Here is a 14,521-nt window from a genome sequence, read left to right as displayed (position 1 = left end):
CACATTGCTGCAGGGCCTGCATCCCTACAGATCAGCACCTACTGTCAGGGGTTCTGGGATAGAATAGCTAGGGCCAGTCTGTGCTCTGGGGGCCTGATCAACTGATTTAGGCAAAGAAAGCTGAAAAACTGTAAAGCTTAGCATGCTTAAAGAGCAGTGCTCACTCAGAACAGAGCCAGGTCTCCATCTCCAGCTCTCCTGAGTATGTTTTGACTTCAGGGCAGAGCTGCCATCAATCTGTTCAAAATGTCTAGCCGAGCCCTTGTTAGCAACTCTACCTTTACAACCCTCTCCCTTTTTTTTACCCTGAGACAATCAGTGCTTTTCCCCCTCCAAATCCTGCTATGGCAGCAATGGGGTTCACATCACCTAACTTCAGCTATTTAAAAAGTGAACCCAAGTCCATCTTTTAGGTTCACCTGTGGAGCCATGCACATGCCTCAGGTGTTTAGAAGCTACCAGGAGCTTGCAGTGTCCTGCAGCTGTCCAGAGCCGGTGAGTGTGTGAAGAGCAGCATCACACAGCACTCACAGCTGGAAGGGCTGTGCCCTGTGCATCCCTGAACGAGGCAGAGCTCATTAGCAGGACACTGCTGTGCCTGGCCACATCCAGGCTGCTTGAGGCCAGAGCTGCTTTAAGCCCTGCCAGCCCGTGGGCAGAGACGTGCTGGGCTGGCGAGTCACGGTCTGGAATCTCCGTGCGGCTCTGCACAGGCTGAGGAGACCCTGGGACGGCATGGAGCTCACATCCAGCCAGCAGCACACTTGCTTTATAGGAGCCAGCTGCCTTCCAGAAGGACCCTCCCACTCGAGACAAACTGCGCAGGTCACCAGCTGAAGAATAACACAAATACTTTCCCCCTTCAGAATGGGCTGTGACACAGAAGAATCGCAGTGTCCTTCCCCAGGCAGAATAATGAGGTTATAGCCACAAAAGAATGAAATACATTTTTTTATTATCTTGATAATTCTGTGTCCTTTTCTAAAGACCTCATAAAACAACCAGTGAAGTTATAGTTTCCAATATTGATCAAGGAGAAGATGGATGCTGAGACACCAGCTTACTACCAAGAGTGTCCTCTTTGTAGGTCATTAATTATCTTTTGTTCTTTTCATTGTACATCAATACAAGGTAAGGAGTTGTAAGGACTGGGAAAGCATCTGCTCTTATTACCCTTTGTGCTAACTGAATAAAACCCCCTGGAATATTTCACTGTAATTATTAGTCTTACTCTCCTTTCATTCTTTTGAATTATGTCTGAAAGTGTTATAACCCTTTCTTTCCTCTATTTCAGCGCTTTACAAATATGCAAAGCAGAGTGAGAGACCACCCTCAGTTTGTTTAAAGCAGGATGGATTTCTGCTCTTATTTGGTATGTAACTTCTACAATCTGATGGTCAAGCCACCTTTTCCCTACAACTTCTTCACTTGTAGTCTAACACCTGATTTAAAGTGTAGTCAAATTTCCAGTAAGTGACTATCATGTGTAAGGTTCAAGACTACTTTCTTTTGAAAAAAATGTTATGAATATATGCATATTTTACAGCCGTGGACTGCAGTCATTACACTTTTCATTCAGAAAAAGATTATTCCAAAATGTCAAATCCCGATTTTCCTGTACTTTCTCAGCCAGAAAACTTTTCCATTTGAAGCAAATGGAAGTAAACTTTTCATTTACAGGAATTCAAGACATAAAGGACCTTCTGGGTCATCCATGCTAGTTCTATTCTTCCTTCAGACACCAATGCACAAAGCACCACATTTCTTATTAAGATTTAAAATGCCATATTTGTATTTTACACTAGGACTGAAGGAAGAGCACTAAGTGGAAGATATTAAGGGAATTTAACACTGCCTTTTGTGAGTGCAAGGTAATCAGATAGTTATCCACTTTCATACCTCTTTCACATTTGTAAGTCAAGGAATTTTGCCAAATCTGGTGATCTGTATGTAATTGCATCACACAGTTCTTGCACTAAAGAATTATTGTAGGGGTCAGAGGTCAGCAGAATATCAATAAGAATTTAAATAATAGAATTTCAGCAAAGAAGCAATCTTTCATTCAACATTTCTCTCTGAATGCCTTTTTCTCTTTGTGACATGTCAGTAGCACTGCACTGCTGAGTCGCCTACTTTGTAACAGGCATTTTCCATAATTGCAGAAATTCAGAAATTCTGCCACTCCAGTTGCTCATTAACCACTGCCCCATCTTCAGCCAGAGTAAATTTGTTCAAAAGGGTGACATCAGTTTATTGCAGCTGAGGATCTGGCTGCAAGACAGATAACCAGCTAATGGGAAAGCCAGGTAATTTCCAAATTCAGCACTCAACAAATACTTCATCATTACTGCTTTTGCACCCCATCCTTCTTTTGGGACTATGCTGTATTATAAAAAACCAGCAGCATTCCACAGAAAGTCAATTAGAAAAACACCTGTTCTAGCTGATGTCTGTGTTATGTGAATCTGACTTCTAGATCAGATTGGCTCTTTCTTATTGTCAGCTTTCAAAATCAGAACTTAAAATTGGGCACAGTTTTGCTTTAACCTTTCCCAGAGTGTCCCACACTGCTCTCTTGGTGAGCCAGTGTGCTGGTCATGCCCAAAGAGATATAAATAAATGAGCTCACCATGGAAATGACGTAGAGGTACCTACATATAGACAAGTGCTGTCAGCAGCTGCACAAAGGCTTTATCTAGAACCCAGTATTTTCCTCAGCAGGCTGCAGTGAAGTGGCTACCAAAGAGCTGGCTCTGGCCTCAGCCCAGCCCTTCCAGAAGCAGGAGATATTCCGAATTACGGCGTGGGCTGAGGTGCTTTCCAGCACACGGACGTCAGCAGAGGGCTGTCTCGCTGAGCAATCTTCCAGATTATTTATTATCTGGTCACATGAACCTTGGCATATGAGATAATCTGACTGACTAATATTTCCAGTGATTATGGGCCAAATTAGCTAAGAATACACAGAGCCACATGCTTGCTGCGTGCAGTCATGTCAATTTACACCAGCCAAGTTTGTCTCTAAAGATGATTAATTGTTTTTGTGCTGCTAGCTGGGTATTTCTATTAAAAAAAAAAAAAAGAAAAAACAAAAAAAACTCTCACTTTACAAGAAATTGCCTGAAAGAGTGTCAGGCACCAAAAAGAGCTTTTTCTCTCTCTGCTAAAGATGAGAGTGGATGTAAAGAGAATGTGATTCATTAGCAGAGAGAAGGTGTGCAGAATTCAAAATGCACACCTATTTCTGAGCAAATCTGACAAGACTGGTACATCCCTATGCCCTGTGACCTTTTATTAAGGGGAGCTGAGTAAGGTTCCTGTTTACCTCAGCAGCTGAACAGCAGAACCTGTCAGGAAGCCTCTGTCACAAGGCTTTTCTACCAGGGAAATAGAATTTTTCTGGCAAAACCCTGGATGTGTAATTTGTGTTGACTTCAAAAGTTAAAAATTGAATAGAAATTTATAAAAAAATCTTCTTCTGGCACATGCTGGAAAAATGGATATTTTTTTTTCTGCTATATTCATTACTTTTTATTTTTCCTCTGTATCGAACTTTCATTATTTCTGCATTATTTTATGACACATCTATCATGATAGTGCAAATAATATAACACATGGCTCTCATGTCATTGAAAATAATCCAATAGGAAATAATATGCAAATAAATGCACTATTAAGTTGTAAAATAAATTGAACTTGAAATATTTATTGTGTCATAACAGATTGAAATATTTCAAAACTAATTTGTAATGTAATCTTTCCCAAATTCTACCTCATCAAAAATTCAAGGCTCATTTTTTTCCGCTGTCATTTTCAAAGAAAACAACATTTGGGATACACACTTAAAAACAAAATAGTTGACAAAAACAAAGTGATATCAACCACAAATAATAAAATAAACTTTCTAAAAATTCTAATATTTTAATAGAAATAAATATAGTGATGTTTAATTGAACAAAGTATACATAATAAAGAATAATAAGCAGTAATTTTGACCCATGCTTCTCAGGAATAAAGTGAGGCTTAGGGTGGTTTTTATGAATTTTGTTGGGATTTTGATTGCCAGTTCTAGCACACATAAAGCATATGGCTGAGATGTGGAACCTCTGAATTTTTCTTTCCTTTTCTATCAAATAGCTGTATAGATTTTTGTTTGCTTTTTATATCTACACACACTGCTAAAATTAAAAATCAAGGCGTGCACCCAAGAAACTCAGCCAATATTTATCACAAGATGGTCACAATCTATCCGGGGACTGCATGAAGTAAAAAAAAAAAGCCAAAAGATCAACCAATTCCAAAGAAAATTCAGAGAAGGATATATTTTGGCAAAACAAGTGATTCTATGGGTAGGAGGGGTCAAAAAGCAGGTCCATGGAGGGGAGTTGGAAGCTCAGAAGCAGCAGAAAGGAATGGGAAGTGAGGGTGATATATGAGAACAACCAGGCAGCATCAGGTCTGTTGGAAAACCAAGTCCTTTTCATTATTGAATGCCAAGTGCTTGCTGTACTTCTGATAGGGGTCCTCTGATTGCCACAATTTGTTCTTTGGAAGCACGAGAAATGAAGCTGCTAAGGAAGAAAAGCTCACATTTTAAGGACTTCTTAAAGTCCAAACTTGCTTAAACACAGGCAGCTACAGTAATAGCATTAACATGTACTGCTGGGTATTTACAGGTCCATGACTGCATGGCTCAGATGTTCTGTGAAGAATCACACACTGGATTTCAGAAAGAACCTGAAGCATGTTCTGATGGAGCAGTAAATCATTTGCAGGACTATTTTAATGCTAATAATGCCCATAAGAGATGCCATTATGCACCTCACTTTCCATCATGGGCTGTGCTGTTAACTATTAGACTAATAAAGCACCGACTGCTCCCTACGGTTCTGTATTGCTCCAGTACCTTTAAAATTTGCAATAATCTCTGAATTATCTCTGATGCAATGAGGCAAATGTGTGGCTGGGGCAAAATGTCATAACTTTGGTGGGAAAGAGGACATTTCCACGCTGGCTGGGAATCTGTCTCCACAGATGCAATTTTGGCAATATTCACTGCTCTGATGGCATAGCTGGCTTTTGCTGCCGGCCAGAATGTTCAGGAAGAGTTGGAGCACCACCAGTGTCTCACAAATTCACTCTTGTTTTTGCTCAACTTTGAATGCAACTTTAATTTTTTTGAATATTTATTACATTTGTTTCTTTATTTCTTCCCCCAGGCTTAGACTTTTTTATCTAAAATAAGAGATGTATAAAATCTGTCATTTAAAGGCACTTCTAAGCTTTGATTGGTATCAGCTGAAGCATTAGTCATCTGTTACAGCTTCTGTAATTCTTTAAATTATCCCTTTGCAAATGCTAAATGCCCTAAAGTTACCAGCTTCTCCCCTTCCCACTCCCTCTCTTCTAGAAAAATCAAAGGCCATTTCTCCAGGTATTCCATTTAAAAAGCCATCTCACAGCAAGCAAAAAGTAATATGTATAGTTGCCTCTTTTCATCTGAAGCCATCCGTAGCTATATTGACATTAAAATTATGTGAATTTCTAGCAGAGCAGGAAGAAATAAGTGTCATGCATTGCTACAACAGAATTTGAATATGTTTACCTACTTCACCAAGTATAAGTAATAACTGAGGAAGAAAATACTACTGTCATCACTTCCAGCACTGTGGGCAGGGCAGAAGATTCAATGCTTACAGGCAAGAAAACACACATATTTTATAAATGTATTTTTTCTCAGTGCCCCCCAGCAGGAGCCAGATCCCTGTTGTGCTGGATGCTGTGAAAACATCCAGTGAAAGACACAAGACACCATGAAATCCTCCTTCCAAAAGGAAGTAAAAAAAGAGGATTTCCACAGCCATGAGCCTGCATCCAGCTGTTTTTGTGTCCGTGTCCCTTCAGCCGTTTTGCTGTGGGAATTGCTGCCATGTGGGACTCAGCATCCATGTCTCGCTGTGGAAGCCCCCTGCTTGGACACAGCTGGTTATTCAGCCCCTTTTGGCATCTCTGGCACCAGAGGTGGCACACCATTAATGACAGATTGCTTGAATGAGAAAAGTCATGATAAAATCCTCAGCACGGAATGAGACTGCTGTGGATGGTCACAGGTTCTGCTCATTCTCCACAGAGAAAAATAGACAGTCCTCTGAAGTGAAATATTAGAAGTGAATGATTTAAGGGGGGGAAATACTTAAAATGGCCATGAAAGTATTAATCTCTTTCCTGGGAAAGGGCTTCTTCCCTTTGCTTCCCTAGAATGAGGCTGATGGGAAGAACCTGACATTGGAGGCGATGTTCTGAGCTCCTTTGCAGAGTTTCATTGCCTGCTTTAATGACTGCACTCGCTCACCTAAAATGAATGTGGTATGTCTAACCTCCAAGCCATGATGTGAGAAGTTATTTTTATTTGCTAGAGCTGACTGTGCAAAAGAGATGACTGTTCTCCTCGGCTGTTCCCTCTCTGTGACAGAGCAGCAAACCCACAGGCAAGAGATTTCTGATACCAGAGGCAGCATTTCTGCATGCAAATGGCTTTGCTGACAAGCCAGTGGAAATTCATTGTATTGTTAAGCCATAGCATGCAGGTACAAACACACTGCTGCTTCAGGTGCTTTCCAAACAAACAAACAAACAGAACAGAAACAAACAAAAAACTTATAACAGAGAAAAACAGGCCTTTCAGAGCAATCAGAATAAAGCCTGATTCATCTTTGGCAAAAGATGCAGTGATATACACACTGTAATATTTGACTGCAAGAAGTGTTGAGTATGCACAAGTGACTGGGTTGATGCATAGGGCTGTGTGCAAGGGCGTTTTAATTCCCTAAAAATAACACTATTCCCATGACATTCATTGTAGGCATTGCCCAGCAAACAACACCTACAACTCACAAACGTGTAGCAGAAGTTCCTCCAGTGTGTACTGTGAGCCATGAATGTTCAATTATCACCAAGTGGGTTTCACAAAGACATTTCAGTGGGAGAAGGCACTGGCTGGAGGATGGAGAGCTGGCTTAAGGAGCAGTAGGAAAGTAGCCTTCATTATCTTTGCAGCACATCAAGGAAAGAGGCTCCTCCCGCACATCTGGAGAAGCAAGATCTCTTCTGCAGGCCTTGGGAAGTGTTCTGAAAAGGAGGGTCCTTGCACAGTGGCCAAAACCTGAGTTTGCACCTCTGTTTACAGCTTAACTTGCAAAATTGTACAGCACAAAACTACTGAGCTCTGAGGCTTTTGATGGGAAAAAGCTTTCTCTGCTGGTTTTTTCCAGAGGTGATTTATTCTGTAAAAACTGTGCTGTGTAACATTTCCTGCCTTAAAAGCAACTCATGCAAAGTTAATTACATTGCACTATGTTTGTGGGAAAATACATTTTACTACAAGTTAATTTGAAGAAAAAAATATTATACAATGAATGCTATAAAAGAAACAGTTATGAGTTGCTTTAACAGCATTTGTAAATCAAATCACTGCACATCAATAACTTTAAAACCAACCTACATCAGGTTTTTGGAACAATGTATGAGGGAAACAGTTTTTGAGTAGCCATGTATTTTTCATAAGTTGTGGGTGGCAAAAAAAAGGTGGGTTATTTGTTAAAAAGTACAAAAAGGAATTGTTTTCTTTCATTTATAAGACTTGATGATTTTTGGGTGTTCTTCTGTTTTCTGTGGCTTTTTGGAAGAAACACAGAAGCCAAAATCCTTAGACACTTTGTGATGCTATTTAGTTGAAAATATGTGTTACAAGAAATCTTTAATTACATGCTTTCCTCTTTACACAGAGATAGAAATTTCATCCATACAAATTAATAAATTGTAAGGGAAAACGGGACTTTTGATTATCTAGGCTCACCTGCTTTTTTTACACTGGCCAGAGAAGAGATTTATTCCTTGCTTCCTTCACTCATTGAGCAAGAAACATGCGTGATTCATGTTTCCACTACAGAATATCTTCACACAAATGCACTATTGCTGTGCTTGTTAAAGAGCTGAGCATTGGCCCACAAGACACTCAACTCTCGATTACCACCCCTTGACTGTAAAAATATGGGCCAAATTTCTTGGCTAAATTTTCCTAATTGTGGCTTCCGGGCACCAGCTCTTGTAAGGCCTTTGGCTGCTTGGCTAAGAACCTTTCTGCTCAGAAGCATCCTCTCCTGGATCTGCCTCTCTGGGGAGCAGGGAAAAAAGGAAGGAAACCCAGGATGCTGTCCTGCAGACTGGCCCAGACACCTGGACTCTTGTCCTGTCATGGGCAGTGTGTGGAGCAGCAAGCTGTCTGTACACCTCCTCAAGACTTCAGTGCCTTGTCCCAAGACACGTCCTCTGAGCATTTATATACTGCTTTTAAGGACAGTTGTAGCCTAAGTTTAAATAACTTTCCCTACTTGGAGATTTCCCATAGTTTGGGGACATTTTGTTGAACAACTGGGAGAAAAAAAAACCTGAAGCTGATTTGTGACTCCTCCCCATCCTCCAAAATCAGAAGCCCCTTCTCCATGGCACATCACCTCAGAATTCATTTCAAAAGCAAATCTGGGGGAAAAATTCTCACACTGCTATTATTTCTCTTCTAAATTCTTTAAGTAACTCACTGGAAAAGCTCGTGTGCACCAAACTGCTTGCATAATGTCACAGCCATAGCAGAGAAAGTCCCCAGAGCAGGTTGACAATATTAAATAAAAGAAATTGTCCTCCTATAAAGAATTTCCTGTTCACAGCGTGCATGAGCAAAATAAACTGCCACTGTTGCTGACTCATGTGAATTTAAGTTTTGCAAGATTAGGTCATTTTCCTCCAAACCCTGCTCCTGCAGGAGATGACTATGGGACCAAAATGTCTGGGATTTTTCTCTTCTTCTGATTCCTTTCAGTATTTTTTCTGCCTTTCCTGGTTGTGGAAAAACCTGCAATATGACGTGAGTGTGTTTTAAAGGCTTAAAAAAAAAATATGTATTTATTCTGTTCCTTGAAGTTAAAGACAACCAAGAATTTATAATAACTATTTAATGTACTTGACTGATCCTTCTTAAAAGTGTAAGATAGGTAAGAAAACTCGAGGAAATAATGCTATTTTTCCTTTTTTAAATGGAGAATTAATTCAGAGAATTAATTGTGCTGGATTCAAAATTTTTGGATTGATGCCAACTGATTTCTCGAGATGACACAGCCAAACACACCTTTTATAAATTCCTGATACTGCACTGAAGACAGGAGAATATTTCTTGCTAAATGCCAGAACTAGTTAAATGTACCGTAATTTTGGAGACTTTACAGAGCTCCCACTAATCTGAATGGGATTCACAGGCACATGTGAGGATCTGAGGGAAACTCAACCTCTTGGAAGAAGCTCCACAGAGCATTAAGCATTGAATCACTCTGCCCAAGTTTCTGTTGGGTGGAGAAAGAAAGGGTTCTTCTCTCTGTCATTATAATACAATTTTTCCCTTCAGATTTATTAATCTGAGAATATTATAAATGCATTTGCTAAATCAGAATATTCTGAACCACTAGCAATATGCAATAAGAGTCTAAATACATGCATTTTAACATCTATGGTTTCTATTATCTCCTATTCTGGCAAGCAGTAATTACATGCCAACCCAAGAAATTAAGTTAATCATAACTATCTCACAAACAGGAAACAGGCATTAGAAGTGTCCTGTTGGGCCTGTACCAGTTATATTTAATTAAACAGAAAATTATGCATAATCCAGTACACCAGTCTCTTGCTTGCTCTAACAACCAGCTGAAATTAAGTTCACCAATACTAACAAGCTCATGGAAGCAAGGGACTCAACTTCTGTAACTTCAGGGTTGACTTAGGGATTATCACAGCAAATAAAGGGACTCAAACAGCCAGGTGAATGAGCATTCAGAAACCAAATTCTTTAGGCAGTCTTGGAAATCTCAGCCTTGCACTGTACTTGTACCAATTCCTTGATTCTGTGCCAAAAATATTTTTTTAAAAAGCCCATACTGCTGGCCATGTAAATTGAACATATATTTCTGTTTCTGAGCAGAGACTTGCAGCTGTTATGGCCACCCTGTGTGCATTTTGCCTCTAAATAAAGAGTAGTTAGCAATCACCATTCATGTCTATCTTTTCACCGCTACAGGGGCAGAGTCCATGATTTGGAAGAGGTGTAGAAAACTTCAGGGTCAGAAACACCCAGAATAAAGATTAAAACACAGGTCTGGTATCATCCCAGCAGCATGGAAGGATTCCTGAAACGTGGCTCTTTGCCTAATGCTATTTCTGAACCATACTACTTCTGTACTATACTACTATACTACCCGTATTTTAATGACATTATAGGAAAGCCCAGGATAAGAAACAGATTTGTCTTTCTTTTGACCAAAACCTAATTCTAAATGTATGCAGATGAGCTAACAACTGTGTAGATATCGCTCAATAAAGTAATGTGAACACTACCATCAAAATTGTTATTAATAGTCATCCTATTTGTTTGACCATTTTGTGCATGTTTCCTCTTTGGCTAGGTTAGAAAAAATGTATTGCCCCATTAAAAATATTTTGCCCCATTAAGAATTAACAAATGAGACATTTACCTTTAACTAGGAACACATATTACAAAAACACCCTTTAAATTACCAAGAACACTGGAAATCTTGTAGTATTCCACCCTGCATATTTCAAAGGCATGAAATTAAACATTTGAAGCAAACTTATCTACCTGTTCCAGCTGTTGCCAATGAGGATAAGGGAATTTTTTTCCAGAAAAACAGTAAGTCCCGAAACTCCACTAATTTACTGAAAATTCCATAGGCTAAATAGATTAGGATTCCCATTTTCATGGCATGAAAGAGACAAACTCTTTCACTGAAGGACAATGAATCACAAAAACTGTGATGAAAATATTTATGAAGCATTTTTACCTGTTACTTGTGGGTTCATGGACTTCTGTCCTATCCAGTCCTCTCATCCTATTTATGCAATTTGGCTGTAGTTTATATTTTACTCACATTATTAAAACAAACAAACAAACCAAACAAAAATTCAAAACACCTCTTTTAGCTAAGACTTTTTGTTTAAAACATTTTTTTTTTAATTGCCAGGCCCAATCTAATAAGCAGGGCACAGCTGAGTACATTTAGGTACCAGCAAGTACTCATAGCCTTGCAGAGATGGTAGGCTTTGCAAATGTATTAAAAATGAGTATCCATTCTGAAACAAGTGTTTAAGTATCGTGCTCTGAAACAGACACTGTAATCTAAGTGTCAAGAGTCAGCCTAAGGACGGAACTTTGAGCCCACAGAGCTGCCAAGAGGTCTAAAACAAACCGGTGCGGGATTATTTGTAAAACTCCTGGAGAAGACCAGCCCAGGGTTATGACTCACAAGGAATTCTCAGTGACTCACAGAGAAAGGCATGAAAGCACTTCCACCGCAGAGACCGGAGCGCACTGGAAGCAGAGTCCCTGAACTGGCAGCGTGCGAGCCAGGAGCAGCCCCAGCCTGCCGGGATAACGCACTCACCTTGTCCACAATGCAGATCTGCTTCTTGCTTTGCACATCAACGATCTCTACTTCAAAGTAGGTGACTTTTGAATGTTTGAGCGCCGGTGATGGTTTGATTTGGCCAGCAGAGAGCACCAGCTGAGACAGGTTGAAAAAAGAGCGTGAGTCATTGTGAGACATGGGCAGAGCTCCTCCATCGGCCGCCAGGTGCCCGCTGTGCTCGGGAGCGCCGGGGCTCTGCCTCTTGAGCATGCTGTGCCCCGGCAGCAGCGATCGTCATATCAGCAGGGGACAGTTCCAGGGGAAAATGTTTCCTCCCTGCTGCAGTTAAATACAGCCACAGACCCACCAGACACAAAAGGTCAAGTGGCATTCCATTGGAAGTGTACTGTCTTATTTAGCAGGAGTGAAAACAATGGCTCTGTAATCCATGTCTATATTTAATCTGCTAGCGTGATGTCCTGTGTTGATCTGCTGCTTTCTTATTTCCTTTTTTTCATTTTATTCAAAACAGCGTTTGAAACAAGACATCCTGAAATTCCCTATTAGCAGATATCAGATCCTGAAATTCCAGAGCCCCAGAGGAGCAACCAGAAATGAGTGTAGTAAATTCCATTGTTACCTACTGAGACAGATGTTTAAAATGTCCCTGTGCACACACATGTATAGGTATAAATGTCACCTGTTCTAGAATAATCATCATCAGATGCCAATCTATTCTAGAAATATCTACTAACTAAATAGCATAAGTTCATCAGCAAAATTTAGGGGATACTTGCAAATATCTGCTTCGCTTTAGCACTATGGATTTTCTGGTATTTAATGGGGTAGAGCTTTCCTTACAGTTCTGCCAGGGAAAATCAACTGAAGGAATGGAAATTATAACCTTAAAGGCATTCATTCAGGGCTTGGATCATTTCACTATTTTCTTATTCTTTCCTGACAATTTTTACAATGCAAGTCTGCAACAAAACAAAAGCAGCTTTAATGGTAAGAATAAAGACTACATAAAACAACAATTTTTCTCTGAAGCAGCTTCCCCAAGCCTTGTTTAAACTTCATTTCTCCATGTATGGCTTTTTAATAGGATTTAACAGAACTAGCAGCACTTTTCCATCCTGAATTTCTCCCCAAATTTCCCTGGGCTGCCTAGGATTACAGTGTTAGAAGGGCACCATGAGTTTCTGCAGACAGCTCTTTCCACAGAGTAAATTCTGAATACATTTCTCCATGGTAAAGTCTCAGGAAAACTACAATCACTATTACAAAAATCATATGGGTTTGTTACACTGAGGAAATTATTTATGTGGAAAAACTTCCACAAGGTAAAAGTCCCCACACAATTAATACCCACTCTGGGGATGCAGGGAGGAAACAGAACAGGTCTCTTTTCTCTGATTCTGGAGAAAATGTAGTGGTTCTTTAGCCAGAGTTCTGACTAAAGGAGCTAACCCCAACTCATATCTAAGATGCTTTATGCCCACATGACATAACACATTTTGAAGTAGCCTAGACTGAGAGAACAGCCCCCACTGCTGGGTGATGCAGTCATGCAGCCTTGGAATGCCTTCCCTGGGTTTGCTAATGGAAAGCCCTGACTGGAAGAATGCAGGTGTACAACAATATCGATCCACTACTGCAAAAAAAAAAAAACAGGATTAAATTTTGACTATACTGGAATCAGTTAGTGTCTTGGCATTGGTGCAGAACAAGTCAGCATCTACAGGAAAAAACAGTTACACTTGATTATATCATATCAAAGCTCACCTGTCTCTGAGCTTAAATGAAAGGGGTTCAAGGAGCCATCACCTTGGTGGAGTCAATACAGCAAGGAGAAATTTTGGTAAAGCTAGTCACAGCAGGGAGAATGGCAAATTATTGTCTTACTGTAAGGGGCTTGCTAAAAACAGCCACCTAAAGACCGCAGAACACACAGGTCCTAAAATCCAAATGTGAGATACACTTATTTGAATGTGCTACTCTAAAGAAACTGTACAAACTGCTGTACAAGGGATGAGACAAACTGATATAATATCCCCTTTTAGCTGTAAGATTTATATGAATAAGTGAGCTGTAATAGCATATATTAATAAATTTCTAAATTTATTTCAATTCAAAACCCATAAAGAATAATATTGATCATCAAGGCTAATTTCTGTGTATATAAAGGAATTGGTGTTACAGTCATTACTGCAAGTACATTTATAACACTTAAAATGATAACATCTGAGCTGCTGCTGCTGAGAAAAAAAGCTTTTGATTTACTGCAGACATTTAAATGATCAGAATTTTATTACTGACCAATGAATGCTGGAATATCTGAATCAATTCCAGGAAAATGCTTACAAAAATATACTCCCATTTTTTGGCAATCCAAGCGAATCATTTGCAATTTTAATATTTTGATGAACAACCATCTTAGCAGACCCAAACATTTTGGTGACATTAATTAGGAGAGCTTCATAAGGGTGGCTGGCCTTTTCCTCCCTCTGTTGTATTATGGATTTAGGATCAGACTGCAGCCAACGTAATGCTTGCATGTAAGGTGGATGAGAGCTACTCTACCAAAAATAATCAGGGATAGAGTTACCACTGATAACCCAAGCTCTAAAAGGGAGAGGAAAAAAAGCTGTGATGGTGTTGCCATTGTTGTAACAAGTGCTGCACTTTCTTGAAATGGCATCAATGGGTTTGGATGTGAAGCCATCCATCCCATTCTGTGTGGAAGTACACACTGAAGGGAAATATTAATTACTGGACAGAAGGCACATCTTTCCTTTCAATGCCATTATAGTGCCTCATCTCAGTCCTCAGCACTGGAGATGGGCAGTCCCAGCACATGGGGAGGAGGATCAGCCCTGTGGTGAGATTTATTGGTCCTCATTACACGGCCATAAGGTGCTGTCCCCAGAGCTGTGGCAGGGCTAGCAGCCAGCAGCCACCCAGCCCCTGACCTCAGCTTCATTCTGGGACTCTGAAAGGAGTCAAAGAGCACTCAGCAAGAATTAAATCATCTCTGACAGCTTCAACTCACACTG

At 40.0% G+C, this 14,521-nt stretch overlaps 1 protein-coding gene and 1 long non-coding RNA gene across 4 annotated transcripts in view; one reads left to right on the top strand and one right to left on the bottom strand.

The window, feature by feature from the left end:
- The window catches only part of TECRL (trans-2,3-enoyl-CoA reductase like), a 58,979-nt gene extending 47,179 nt beyond the window's left edge, over positions 1 to 11,800 (bottom strand). For 2 of the 3 annotated variants that reach the window (XM_084205203.1, XM_084205202.1), the window contains exon 1: positions 11,502 to 11,800. In XM_084205203.1, coding sequence (XP_084061329.1) covers positions 11,502 to 11,735 — 234 coding nt within the window. In that variant the 5' untranslated portion in view covers positions 11,736 to 11,800. The remainder of the gene's footprint in view (positions 1 to 11,501) is intronic. The other variant, XM_084205201.1, reaches the window with a different exon arrangement.
- On the top strand, positions 679 to 5,206 carry LOC311153374. The gene is made up of 3 exons (XR_014616143.1): positions 679 to 1,131; positions 1,295 to 1,372; positions 4,677 to 5,206. It is a non-coding gene; the product is annotated as an uncharacterized lncRNA (long non-coding RNA).
- Positions 11,801 to 14,521: the final 2,721 nt, after the last annotated feature.

This window comes from Fringilla coelebs, assembly GCF_963513975.1.
Source record: "Fringilla coelebs genome assembly, chromosome: 4".
NCBI classification, from domain to species: Eukaryota; Metazoa; Chordata; class Aves; order Passeriformes; family Fringillidae; genus Fringilla; species Fringilla coelebs.
This window is presented reverse-complemented; position numbering and strand designations above follow the sequence as displayed.